Below are 13,322 nucleotides of genomic sequence, written 5' to 3' on the forward strand. Positions count from 1 at the left end.
CTCTTTTTTTTTCTTGTGTCCTTTAAAAAAAAAAGGTATATATATTGTGATGCCACGAGAGGCTACACAGCTTCCAGCGGGATTGCCCAAGTAGTGCAAGGAGACCAGGTTCAACCAAAACAAGGATTTTATTAAAGGTCTTCGGCAACTAACGAAATTATAACACAATTCTCTTCTTCCCAGAGCCCACCCTCCAGACCGTGTCTCTTCCCTTCAAAACAACTCCAGCCCATCAGCCCCTGATTGGTTTCAGCTGCGTGGGAAGATTGGCCACAGAGGGTTGGAGTTCCCGACCATACCAGCAGATGGAGCCATAGCTGTCTGGGTTTGCAGCCACCTCAGGGGGATGTAACGTCCCTCCAGGACACAGCCTCTCGTGACATCACACATCCCCCTCTCGGGACCGACGTCCTCGTCGGGTAAAGGCAGCGAAGAAGGCATCACGCCGGGAGAGGGCGTCCGCATTTCCGTGGTGCTTGCCAGCCCTGTGGACAACCGAAAAGTTAAACGGTTGCAAGCTCAAAAACCATCTGGTTACTCTACTGTTTGATTCCTTGTTCTTGGCCATCCACTGCAGAGGGGGCGTGATCAGATACCACCATGAAACGTCGGCCCAGGAGATAGAACCGAAGGGACTCCAGGGCCCAGACTACAGCCAGACATTCCTTCTCCACCGTTGAATAGTTCTTCTCTCTTGAAGTAACTTCCTGCTTAGGTAGAGAATGGGATGTTCTTCCCGTCATGTGCCTGGGTGAGGACAGCACCCAGACCCACCTCCGAAGCATCCGCTTGGACAATGAATTCCTTCTGAAGTCTGGTGCCACCAGGATCGGACTGGAGCAGAGTGCTCGCCTTCAGGTTGAGGAAAGCCGCCTCCGCCGCAGGGTTCCACTTCACCATTCGTGAGTGGCGTTTGGTCGTCAGCTCCGTCAATGGTGCCGCTATGGTAGCAAAATCTGCAATAAAGCGTCTATAGTAGCCAGCGAGGCCCAAAAATGACCTTACTTGCTTCTTGTTGATGGGCTGCGGCCAGTCCTGTATGGCCCGCAGTTTGGCTTCCTGTGGTTTGACCAACCCCCCGCCCAATGGTGTACCCCAGGTAGTTTGTCTCACTGAAGGCCACCTTGCACTTCTTCGGGTTTGCCGTGAGCCCTGCTTCCCTGAGCGAATCCAGCACCGCTTGTACCCGGGGTAGGTGGCTGGCCCAATCCTGACTTTGTATAACCACATCATCCAAATAAGCCGCTGCGTACCTCTTGTGGGGCGCAAGGACTCGATCCATCAGGCGTTGGAACGTGGCAGGTGCCCCGTGGAGACCAAACGGAAGTCGGGTATACTGGTAGAGCCCCTCCGGGGTGGCAAAGGCTGTCTTCTCCTTAGACGCCGGGGTCAAGGGCACCTGCCAGTAGCCTTTTGTGAGATCAAGAGTGGTTAGGAAACGAGCATGCCCCAAGGAGTCTATTAAATCATCGACACGAGGCATTGGGTATGCATCAAATTCAGACACTTCGCTTCAACTTTCGATAGTCATTACAAAAATCGTACTGAACCGTCTGGCTTGGGAACTAGTACGATGGGACTTGCCCAGGCACTGTGGGACTCTTCGATTACTCCCAACTCCCGCATCTTCCTTACCTCCTTCTGTATAACCACTTTACGAGCCTCTGGCACGCGGTACGGGCGCTGGTTTACCGTTTCGACCAGGCATGGTGCGGATCTCATGTTGGACCACCTCTGTGTGACCGGGAAGGGAGGAGAAGACATCCTGGTTCTGCTCCACGAGTTCCAGGGCCATCTGTCGTTGATGTGGAGACAGATTTGGACCCAGCTGAACCTCTTCTCGCGCCGGTTCCTGGGTCTCTGTGGGGGTAGAGAGCTAAACAGCGCCTCTTGGCGTGCCACTTCTTTAAAAGGTTAACATGATAAATCTGCTCAGTTTTCCCTTTTATCTGGTTGCCTCACCTTGTAGTTTACTTCTCCCATGCGTTCAATGACCTCATATGGTCCTTGCCAGGTTGCCAGGAATTTGCACTCAACGGTTGGCACCAGGACCAGCACTCTGTCCCCCGGCTTAAACTCCTGGGCTGAGCAGATCTGTTGTAGGAGGCTTGCTGTTGCCGCTGACTGGCCTCCATGTGTTCCCGCATCATGGGATAGATGGCCTTCATTCTCTCCCTCATAGCCCCCTACATGGTCGATCAGTGTCCGCTGTTGGCATGGCTGCTCCTCCCAGGCCTCCTTGGCGATGTCGAGCAGTCCTCTGGGTCTGTAGGAAAGCAAGAGCTCAAAGGGTGAAAAACCAGTAGAAGACTGAGGTACCTCTCTCACCGCAAATAATATGTATGGTAACAGCTGATCCCAGTTGCGCCCATCTTCCCTACCGCTTCCGCAGCATGGATTTTAGTGTTTTGTTAAAACGTTCGACTAGGCCATCTGTCTGGGGGTGGTAGACCGAGGTTCTCAGCTGTTTGATTTTCAGTAAAGCACAGAGTTCTTTCATCACCCTGGACATGAATGGAGTCCCTTGGTCCGTCAATATCTCTTTTGGGATTCCCAGACTAGTTGAGAGACGGAACAGCTCCTTGGCGATTTGTCTGGATGTAGCCTTCCTCAGCGGAATGGCCTCCGGGTACCGGGACGCATAGTCCAGAATGACCAGAATGTATTGATGTCCCCTGGCACTTTTCGGTAAGGGCCCGACTATGTCTAATCCAATCCTCTCAAAAGGAGTTTCGATAATGGGCAAGGGAATGAGCGGGTTTCTATATGTGGGCTTTGGCGCAACCTGCTGACACTCAGGGCAACTACGGCAGTAGTTCTCTATCTCTTTGTGTACTCCTGGCCAAAAGAAACGTTGCATGATTCTTTCCTTAGTCTTCTCTACCCCCAAGTGGGGCTCCTAGCGGGTGTGTGTGGGCTAGGTTGAGTACTGTGGCCCGATAGGGCTGTGGCACGAGGAGCTGTTCATGCACTTCCTCATTTTTCTTGACTATCTGATATACTAACCCCGGTTTACTGCGAAATGGGGGTAAGTAGGGTTGTCTTATCACCTAACACTACACCTTCTAATACCTGCACATTTCTTAAGGCATTTGCAAGAGTAGGATCTTGTAATTGAGCCGTACCATACTGGCCTGTGAGAGGGGGAAGCTCTTGGGTGCCTGGGACGTCTTCTTCACTGGAGAACGGAGCACTTTCCTGGGCTGCGTTCTCTTCTCCCCGTATCCGGACCAGTCTCGGTGTCGGTCTGGGCACCTGCCATCCCTATCAGAGCCCGGGCGGGAGTGAGTAACTCGGAGGATTGCACCGGAGCCTTCCCAGGATGAGTCTTGCCTCTCCGTTTCCGAGGTACTCGGGTTATCCTCTCCTGAGACTCTCCCAGAGTGGGTAAAAGGCTGGGCAGTCTCGTCCAATTAGGACAGGGACGGGGAGGGAATCAACCACCCCCGCCGTCGTGTGTATGGTTCCCCGTGTGCTGGTCATTGTAAGTTCAGTAATGGGGTATTCTCTGGTGTCCCCATGGACACAGGAAACTGGGAGGACTTTCCCGGGGTCAGACACGTTGGGCCCACCAAATCCTTACGCACCAGGGTGGCCCGGCTACCAGAATCCAGTAAGGCCTCCACATCATGGTGATTCACAGTTACCGGGCAGGTGGGGGGTCGATCTGGGCCGCCATCTACGACTCCCAAGAGCGAGGCAACACGGTGTGTGGGTGCTGAGCTGGAGGACTCCGCAGTGGGCATAGGTTCATCGGCTGGTTTCCCACACTGCCAGGAGATATGTCCCATCTCCCCACACCGGTAACACTGTCGAAGTTTCCCCCTCCTGGTGTACTCTTCTTGGACCCGCCTGGTTTCTGGCTCCCCCTGGAGCCGGGATAAGTCCTGACGTGGCTGGGTTCGAGACCTTGGGGGTCCTTTGGACGGGTCCTTCCCATTTGTGGTGGGGCCGCACTCCTGGGGTCTTTTCGGGAAGCATTCAGCATCTCCGCTGTGGCCTGGTACTTTTCCACAGCTTCCACGGTCAGATCAGCCGTGGGTCAAGGCCTGTTGACTGATGAACCGTTTTGCCTCATAAGGCAGGGCGCGTGAGGTAACGATCCACCACAACGGCCTCCACCACCGCCGCTGCTGTATTCCTCTGCGGATCCAGCCATTTCCTTGCGATTCGGACAAGTTCATGCATCTGCGCCCGAGGAGGTTGGTCTGGTTGGAAGGTCCAACTGTGAAAGCGCTGGGCCATACCAAACTTTGTGAGTCCATATCTGCTGAGGATCTCAGACTTCAGGGCATCATAGTCAGTAACCTGGTCAGGGCCCAGGTCCCGGACAGCATTCAGCGCTTCCCCGGTTAGAAAGGGGCTAACAGACCAACCCACTGTTGCTTGGGCCAGGCTTCCCTAGTGGCCGTGGCCTCAAATGCATGCAGGTATGCCTCAATGTCATCGGTAGCTCCCATCTTAGACATAAAGTCACTTGCCTTTATTGGGCGGGTATTTTGGACCACCCTCTGTCTCTGCAACTGCAATTCCTCTGCCTTCAGAAGGTTGGCTTTCTTTTGCTCCTCCAAGAGAGCCACGTTTGCTTGCATCTGGGCTTGCTGGCCAGCAACAAGGGCTTTCAATATGTCCTCCATATCAGTCGGCGGGGAGCCTACGGCCAACTTGGAAAACTGGGTGATCAAACCTTCGGTATCCTCCTCCGACATGCACTATCAACGCTTGAGCGTGCCCGTATTCTCCACCATCTGTGATGCCACGAGAGGCTACACAGCTTCCAGCGGGATTGCCCAAGTAGTGCAAGGAGACCAGGTTCAACCAAAACAAGGATTTTATTAAAGGTCTTCGGCAACTAACGAAATTATAACACAATTCTCTTCTTCCCAGAGCCCACCCTCCAGACCGTGTCTCTTCCCTTCAAAACAACTCCAGCCCATCAGCCCCTGATTGGTTTCAGCTGCGTGGGAAGATTGGCCACAGAGGGTTGGAGTTCCCGACCATACCAGCAGATGGAGCCATAGCTGTCTGGGTTTGCAGCCACCTCAGGGGGATGTAACGTTCCTCCAGGACACAGCCTCGTGACATCACAATATATATATATATATATATATATATATATATATATATATATATATTTTTTTTTTTTAGGGGGTAGATCAGCTTTAATATTTCAGATAGATTGTAACTTCCATCAATGTAATTGTCTGCATCACTTCCATTCCCCCATATGTTTTTTTTCTCGCAAATATATATATATATACAGTGGGGAGAACAAGTATTTGATACACTGCCAATTATGCAGGTTTTCCTACTTACAAAGCATGTAGAGGTCTGTAATTTTTAATCATATGTACACTTCAACTGTGAGAGACGGAATCTAAAGCAAAAATCCAAAAAATCACATTGTATGATTTTTAAGTAATTAATTTGCATTTTATTGCATGACATAAGTATTTGATCACCTACCAACCAGTAAGAATTCCAGCTCTCACAGACCTGTTAGTTTTTCTTTAAGAAGCCCTCCTGTTCTCCACTCATTACCTGTATTAACTGCACCTGTTTGAAATCGTTACCTGTATTAAAGACACCTGTCCACACACTCAATCAAACAGACTCCAACCTCTCCACAATGGCCAAGACCAGAGAGCTGTGTAAGGACATCAGGGATAAAATTGTAGACCTGCACAAGGCTGGGAAGGGCTACAGGACAATAGGCAAGCAGCTTGGTGAGAAGGCAACAACTGTTGGCGCAATTATTAGAAAATGGAAGAAGTTCAAGATGACGGTCAATCACCCTCGGTCTGGGGCTCCATGCAGGATCTCACCTCGTGGGGCATCAATGATCATGAGGAAGGTGACCATTAGTAACACACTACGCCGTCATGGATTAAAATCCTGCAGCGCACGCAAGGTCCCCCTGCTCAAGCCAGCGCATGTCCAGGCCCGTCTGAAGTTTGCCAATGACCATCTGGGTGATCCAGAGGAGGAATGGGAGAAGGTCATGTGGTCTGATGAGACAAAAATATAGCTTTTTGGTCTAAACTCCACTCGCCGTGTTTGGAGGAAGAAGAAGGATGAGTACAACCCCAAGAACACCATCCCAACCGTGAAGCATGGAGGTGGAAACATCATTCTTTGGGGATGCTTTTCTGCAAAGGGGACAGGACGACTTCACCGTATTGAGGGGAGGAAGGATGGGGCCATGTATCGCGAGATCTTGGCCAACAACCTCCTTCCCTCAGTAAGAGCATTGAAGATGGGTCGTGGCTGGGTCTTCCAGCATGACAACGACCCGAAACACACAGCCAGGGCAACTAAGGAGTGGCTCTGTAAGAAGCATCTCAAGGTCCTGGAGTGGCCTAGCCAGTCTCCAGACCTGAACCCAATAGAAAATCTTTGGAGGGAGCTGAAAGTCCGTATTTCCCAGCGACAGCCCCGAAACCTGAAGGATCTGGAGAAGGTATGGAGGAGTGGGCCAAAATCCCTGCTGCAGTGTGTGCAAACCTGGTCAAGACCTACAGGAAATGTATGATCTCTGTAATTGCAAACAAAGATTTCTGTACCAAATATTAAGTTCTGCTTTTCTGATGTATTAAATACTTATGTCATGCAATAAAATGCAAATGAATTACTTAAAAATCATACAATGTGATTTTCTGGATTTTTGTTTTAGATTCCGTCTTTCACAGTTGAAGTGTACCTATGATAAAAATTACAGACCTCTACATGCTTTGTAAGTAGGAAAACCTGCAAAATCGGCAGTGTATCAAATACTTGTTCTCCCCCACTGTGTATGTGTATTATATTGTATATATATATATATATATATATATATATATATATATATATATATATATATATATATATTCATACATCCATACACACACATATCCTTTTTTAAGTTATATTTCCCTTCATTACTTTCCAACCCCACCACCCCTTCCCCAATTGGAGTAAACTAGTGAACAACAACGCTTAGGCCTCTACTTCCAGCCCATACATACTATATACATTTTATGGACACAGTCAAATTCTACAATAATTATATTTTGTTTGTTTTTACTCCTGAACTTCCTCCAATCATTTTCATGATGTCAATCTGGTTTGCTTCTATATGCCATATTTTTCTAACTGTGCGCTTTCACAAAAGCTCTCAACCTATAACCTATATACTTATTATGGACACAGTATGCTTTACATTAGTTATCTTGTTGTTATTAGTCCCATCCTTCAGCTCCATTCAACACCTCCCATCTATCTCTTAACACCATCCATATTGGATTTCTATTTGCCATATATTTTTCAACTGTACTGTGATGTTTTACAAAAGTTCTGAACCTTTCTATTCTCATTGTTTCTACAGATCGTAAATTGAAAATAAACATTTTTGCTAAAAGTATGATTATATTATTGATCGATTGACTATGACTTTTCAGATCACCCAGTAGTGCTATCTGCAGGGTTAGCTCCAGGTAAATATTGCAATCCTTTAGCCATTCCTGGACCTGTGTCCAAAAACAAGCTACAAACGGACAGTACCAAAACAAATGATCTAATGATTCTGAGCTGGGAAGATTGTATCCCCCATATAAATAACATTCTATTGGTAGCAAGAATTGTATATAATAATTTAAATCGAAAAATTCTAAGTTTTGAATCCGGCGTCGTTTTGCGTATCAATTCATAAACAGTCATGGAATCGGTACGTCAAAAATCTCTTCCCAACTATTTTGCAGTCTATATGGGACGGCTGTCAATCTTTTGGTCCTTAAATGAAACTGGTAAACTTTTTTATTTATCACAATTTTCTTTAACCAGTTATATTCTTTAATGCAAGGATATTGCTAGATAACCAATTGCAGAGAGCTGTAACTCTCTATACTAGAGCTGTGTGATTCCTTGGTATGTATTACCACCTGGCGGACATAATGGGAATTGCATACACAAGGCGACTGGCCTGCCCTACAGTACACTAGCTAGTTAAGTGTAAAATAAAACCTTAAAACAACTGTCACCCAGACCTTTCAAGAAATAATAACTCAATGAAATCAGTTTGTAATCATTTGTGTCCAAATAACTAAACCCTCTGCTTGCCCTGACAGATACTGTACTGTGACTGCTGCTGCTTTCTCTCCCCATGGAGACTGCTGCATGATCCTGCAGACCTCAACTCTCCTGTTCATTTACCCTGTTCTGATTCTGATTATGCTACTTTGTTTTGGATCTGTTCTCACTTGCTTGTTTTTCATTCTTCTTTCTTTCCGTTTTCTCTCTGCCTCTCTTCCCTCTTTTTGCACTCTCCTCTGTCCCTGCCTCCCTCCCTCTTCAGCCAGGCTATATCAGGGACCTGGTAAGTGGAAATGTGTTTGTCTTCGGGTCGTGATTGATTTACAGTAGCAGCAGTTCTTTAACATAGTTTCAATAGCTGGTTTGTTTCACCTTTAGTCTTAGGTGATACCCAGTCCAAGGGTGATTGCTAATTGTGTTTTGTCCGATCTTCATTTCCTCTAATTTCTCCTTCAACTACTAACACACTGTGAATGGGGTAGTAAGATGGTAAAGTGTTGAGTCTGTCCTGAAGATCCAGGTCAGCATCTGTCTGTCTCCTCATCCCACTGACTCATACACTATGGGTTTGGGCTGCTCTGCTGCGAACACAACTTTAGGGCTGGAAAGAAACACACACACACTGGGGTGGGGAGGCACTTCATGAGCCATTAGTCTTAGACTGGCCTCTTGGGATCTCAACTGTTTGTTCATACTTTAGTTCGGTGACCTTGTGCCTTCCTATATTTATGGGGAGGTGTTGGGTGTCTTTGGGTTTGGGGGTTTATAGCATGGTTATAGTGTGGTGAGGGTGGGGCCATGTGTGCACAGTAGACCTATGTCTGTGTGTCTAGGGAAGGGCTGTTCAATTCCGGTCCTGGATGGCTGAAAAACGTAACTACCTGGTAGTTAATTGCACTCACCTGGTGTCCCAGGTCTGAATCAGTCCCTTGAAGGAGAGGATGAAAACCAGAAGTGTTTCGGCCCTCCAGGACTGACATTGAACATCCCTGGTCTAGGGCTTGGTTTCAGAGTGTTGGTATGTGTCGGTGTGACGTGTGTGTGTTCAACAGCCTTTGGATATGTGTTAATCAGATTTCGGCCCGGATTCTGGAGGCCCACCAGAACGTGGCCCAGATGAGTCTAATCGAGGCCAAGATGCGCTTCATCCAGGCGTGGCAGTCCCTACCCGAGTTCGGCATCACTCACTTCCTGGCCAAGTGAGTCCTCCTCTCTTCTCCAGAGCCTCTTCATACACCTCTTTATTGAAATAACAGACATCTTCCCCCATGTTTACAAGTCTCTGTGTCTCTCTGTATGCCTCTCTCGGTGTCTGTGTGTTTTTAGTCTTGTTGTTTTATGGCTAACAGAGATTTTATTGTCAGATACAAAAATGCATGGTTAAAATCAAATAAGCACATTACTTTCAATAACCACATCCCAAGCAGTGAGCTCACTTGGAATTCTCTGTCATTCCCAGATTTCAGGGCGGGAAGCGGGATGAGCTGATCGGCATCACCTACAACCGTCTGATCCGGATGGACGCCAACACCGGAGATGCCATCAAGACTTGGAGGTTCGCCAACATGAAGCAGTGGAACGTCAACTGGGAGATCAAGATGGTACGAATTTCAGCTTATAGACCAGGAAATAAACAGTTTTAGAGACAAAACATTCAATACTCTAAACACAGTCACCGTCAATTTGTTTTAGCTTTATCGTCTTAACATGGCATTTCACACGGAAATCTTTGTTCTACTAAATTAATTGTCAGTAAAATCCTATGGTTTTGACTGTGTGATCACTCTGTGCATTAGGTGACGGTGGAGTTTGCAGATGAGCCCAGCCTGGCCTTCATCTGTGCGGAGGTGGACTGTAAGGTGGTACATGAGTTCATCGGAGGCTACATCTTCTTGTCCACGCGTGCCAAGGACCAGAACGAGTCTCTGGATGAGGAGATGTTCTACAAGCTGACCAGCGGCTGGGTCTGAGTCTGACTACCCTGTGCCAGGGGTCAGAGGTTAGGGGTCATTAGGGGAGGGAGGGTGGGGGCTAGATCTTATGAGGATTTTATTTGTTATATATTTTTGGTGGTTTTATTTTGGAACTGTGCTAAAGAGGCCGACACGGCCGCCCACTATCGTCATTGTTGTTAAAAAGCTGACACCCTTTATTTTTTGTTGCATTAACGCTGACAAAGGTATTTGTAAACACTAATATTTTGCGCAATGCTGCAGCCCAGATGATCTCTGAACTCCAACCCCTGCCTGTGGCTCCCCCATCGCCCACATTATTTGACAGGAAGTTGTTTTTTCCCATGACCCCTCTCCACTCCCCATCCCTCTCCAATGCACAGGGGACACCGGCCTCTTCCTCAAGCAGCGATCTCAAAGCTACGTCCATGAGAACCTATCACATCAGAAGACCTCTCCCTCCCAAAGACTCTTTCTAAATCCCTCCCCCTCTCTCTCTCCCCCCCTCTACTCCGACTCCCCTGAAGGAACTGATCAAATTGGCCCATCAGCCACTCCGCTACGGCGTCATCCTAATCCGACCAGACCACAAAATCATGTATCAGTGTTTATGAAGAATCACATTATTTATTTATCCCTGTTTTTGTTTTGCTGTTTTAATTAGTTTTTGAAGTGGCCTGTGGTTTGCCTTACATGCTACTCCCGTGATATGATACTCTTTTTAATTTATGCTGCAGAGTGCCACCTCACTCTCACGTATCGTACACCCAAGTATTTACTCCATTTTGTATAAATATAGGCAGTAGCAATCATCAAAGTATGAGTATCGGCAAAACAGCAACACACTTTTACTTTCTCAGCAGAGACAGGAAGTGATATGAGGTAATTTCCTTCCGTCATTAAGGAAAGGCTGAGGAACACATAGCTCATGGAGAAACTCTGGCACCGTGTCCTCTCCACCCAATGAAGGATTTTTCACTTTGATCTAACTAGTCCATATGAAGTCACATGTAAGCACTTCTCCAGTGTACATATTATCCCTTTATGAATAAGCTGTAGTAGTTAAATTAATTTGTAGTTTTTGATGGTGTCTGAGCATACCTCCAGTGGTAATGTCCTCTCCGATGTGTTCAGAAACTCTATAGTAATCTGTGTGAAACACTACATACAACAGCTAACAAGTGTGCTTGAAGAGTTTAAAGAAGCCTTGGTGCACACCTACAGTAGTGCTTCCCTGTTGTCTGCATTAGTTAGTGTGTCAGCACAACAGGGTCTGAATATACACAGAGCTCAACCAGGGTGAATGTCCTGTAATGTGTTCTGTAAACACCTAAATAACCATGCCTAGTTCCCATAGCTACCCTCAAGGTCAAAGATGTCAGTGTGGTGCTTAATCATCTAGAAGGGGTCACTCAAGGATACTCTTGTTTGAGAAGTTATTTTGATGGTTCATGTTCTAAAGCAATTACTGAAAATGCAAATTAGAATGTTATTGTCATGGAATATGTGGTGCCATGAAGGCTTGTTGGCCAAATGATGTGGCTCAGATACATGCTGCCAGCCACATAGGGTTGTCAGATGTCCACAGCATATAGGAAAGGCCTCGGCTCTGCCTTGAGACTCAGACCCTTGCCATTGCATTGTGTATGTATAGTACAGCTGGAGGGATACTACCAATAATAACAGCGTTCCCAAGTGCTGCCTACTCCTTTACATTATTGCCATTCTGTATCTTACACCGTATAGTGTTATTATTCAGTACCGTTTTCATTGTTACGCACCAGCAATAGGTCACCAAGTTTGAAGAATGAATTATGCAAAGTCCGTGTTTCTTTTTTCCTCAGTATGAAGGAACGTTAAATGAAGTATTCGTTTTTTGTAACTAATGTAAAAACACAGGTTTTATTGAATTGTACAGTTGTTCTTTTGTTGCTGCTTTTGTTCTTGTTTTTTTGGAAGTGTATTTTTGTTTCCAGAAAAGAGGGGGGAAGCCATTGGTCAACATTGTGTAGAATGAAGATTTGTGCCTGCCAATGTTAGTCTTATTGAGTTTTTAACATGATCTATATATGAAGATAACACTAGTCTCAAACTCCAGGTTGGTAGGAGTTTAATGAAGATTTGTCTCACACTACATAGTATTATTATTTCTCAGAAACATTGATAAAATGGCTTTTCAATGTACTTTTTTTCTTGTTGCCTCTCCTATAAGCAGAATTACATTGCTATTTTCTATTCTTGCATTTTTTGGCACTGAATTTGCGCTCTAGATCTGTGAACTTTCACCAATGAAACATCCCTAGGCTACCAAACCCTTACTCTGTTCAGTGCCTTTAAAAATATATATCACTTAATTTTCTGATTTGATCACTATTGTAGCTTTTCTTTAAACAGTGTTTTTGGTATGAAGGAGACCCTTTTAGTTGAGGTAGACCCTGGAGTTTGAGACAAACGGGCGTAAATGAACTGAAGTAAGAGAAGCAAGCTTAGCCAATTTCTTTCCTCCTAGAAGGTTTTTTTTTTTTTTTTTTGCCTCCAATGTCCAGAGCAGCAGTGCATGGCCTGCTGTTTTCAGACTGTAAAAAAATGCATTTATTTTAAGAAATAAAAATACTTTCTATTTAAGGACATTTGAGTTATAATATTGTACACAAATTGAGGATGTTATGTGTTAGTAGACCTTACTGTATGTTGATACAAACAGAACTAGTCATGACATGGACAGTGGGATTAAATTGAAATGCTGATATGCTGCTGAAAGTAGAAACCCTCCCCTTCCTGCTTATTCAAATATCTAGGCAGTGATGATCACAGATTACAGAGGACCAGAAATCATTCAGAATACCCACTTTAAAGCTACAGTATGTTATTTTCCGTATCTGCAACAATTGAAATGTGGGTGTTTCTTTCCTTCTCCACAAGAGGGCAGTATGTAACCACACTATCTTCCACCCACTGCTGCAGTCACTCACTGTTCTTAAAGCGGCTTCCATCGTTATCTGGCATCCGTCAGAAACAGAGTGGCAGATTGATGGGGAGATGAAATGAGCTCAGAATGTTACCGTCCGTCTTCCCAGGCTTTTGGCGCCCGATCCCCACCACACCACGGCAACCGTCCGTCTGTCACCTGCGGAGCAGCTATGGTGTGGAGGCGGAGGAGCCATGATGATGGTGCTCAGGCCACCTGGTGTCCGCAGTGTCTTGGCATCCTGTAGAGCGAGGTGGGGGGTGGTGGGGTGTGATTCAGACAGACGACAGAGGTGCGGGGTGGTGGGGGAGTCATGGAGGGTGTGTCAGAGGTGT

The 13,322-nt window shown here is 46.4% G+C and overlaps 1 protein-coding gene across 6 annotated transcripts in view; it reads left to right on the forward strand.

The window, feature by feature from the left end:
- LOC121539449 (fermitin family homolog 2) overlaps positions 1-12,644 on the forward strand; it is a 107,897-nt gene extending 95,253 nt beyond the window's left edge. For 4 of the 6 annotated variants that reach the window (XM_041847950.2, XM_041847953.2, XM_041847951.2 and 1 more), the window contains 4 exons: positions 8,330-8,350; positions 9,142-9,266; positions 9,527-9,668; positions 9,864-12,644. In XM_041847950.2, the coding sequence (XP_041703884.1) occupies positions 8,330-8,350; positions 9,142-9,266; positions 9,527-9,668; positions 9,864-10,037 (462 nt within the window). In that variant the 3' untranslated portion in view covers positions 10,038-12,644. The remainder of the gene's footprint in view (positions 1-8,329; positions 8,351-9,141; positions 9,267-9,526; positions 9,669-9,863) is intronic. The other 2 variants (XM_041847952.2, XM_041847955.2) reach the window with 1 other exon arrangement.
- The last annotated feature ends 678 nt before the right edge of the window (positions 12,645-13,322 follow it).

The sequence above is a fragment of the Coregonus clupeaformis genome, chromosome 25 (genome assembly GCF_020615455.1).
Source record: "Coregonus clupeaformis isolate EN_2021a chromosome 25, ASM2061545v1, whole genome shotgun sequence".
Taxonomy (NCBI): Eukaryota; Metazoa; Chordata; class Actinopteri; order Salmoniformes; family Salmonidae; genus Coregonus; species Coregonus clupeaformis.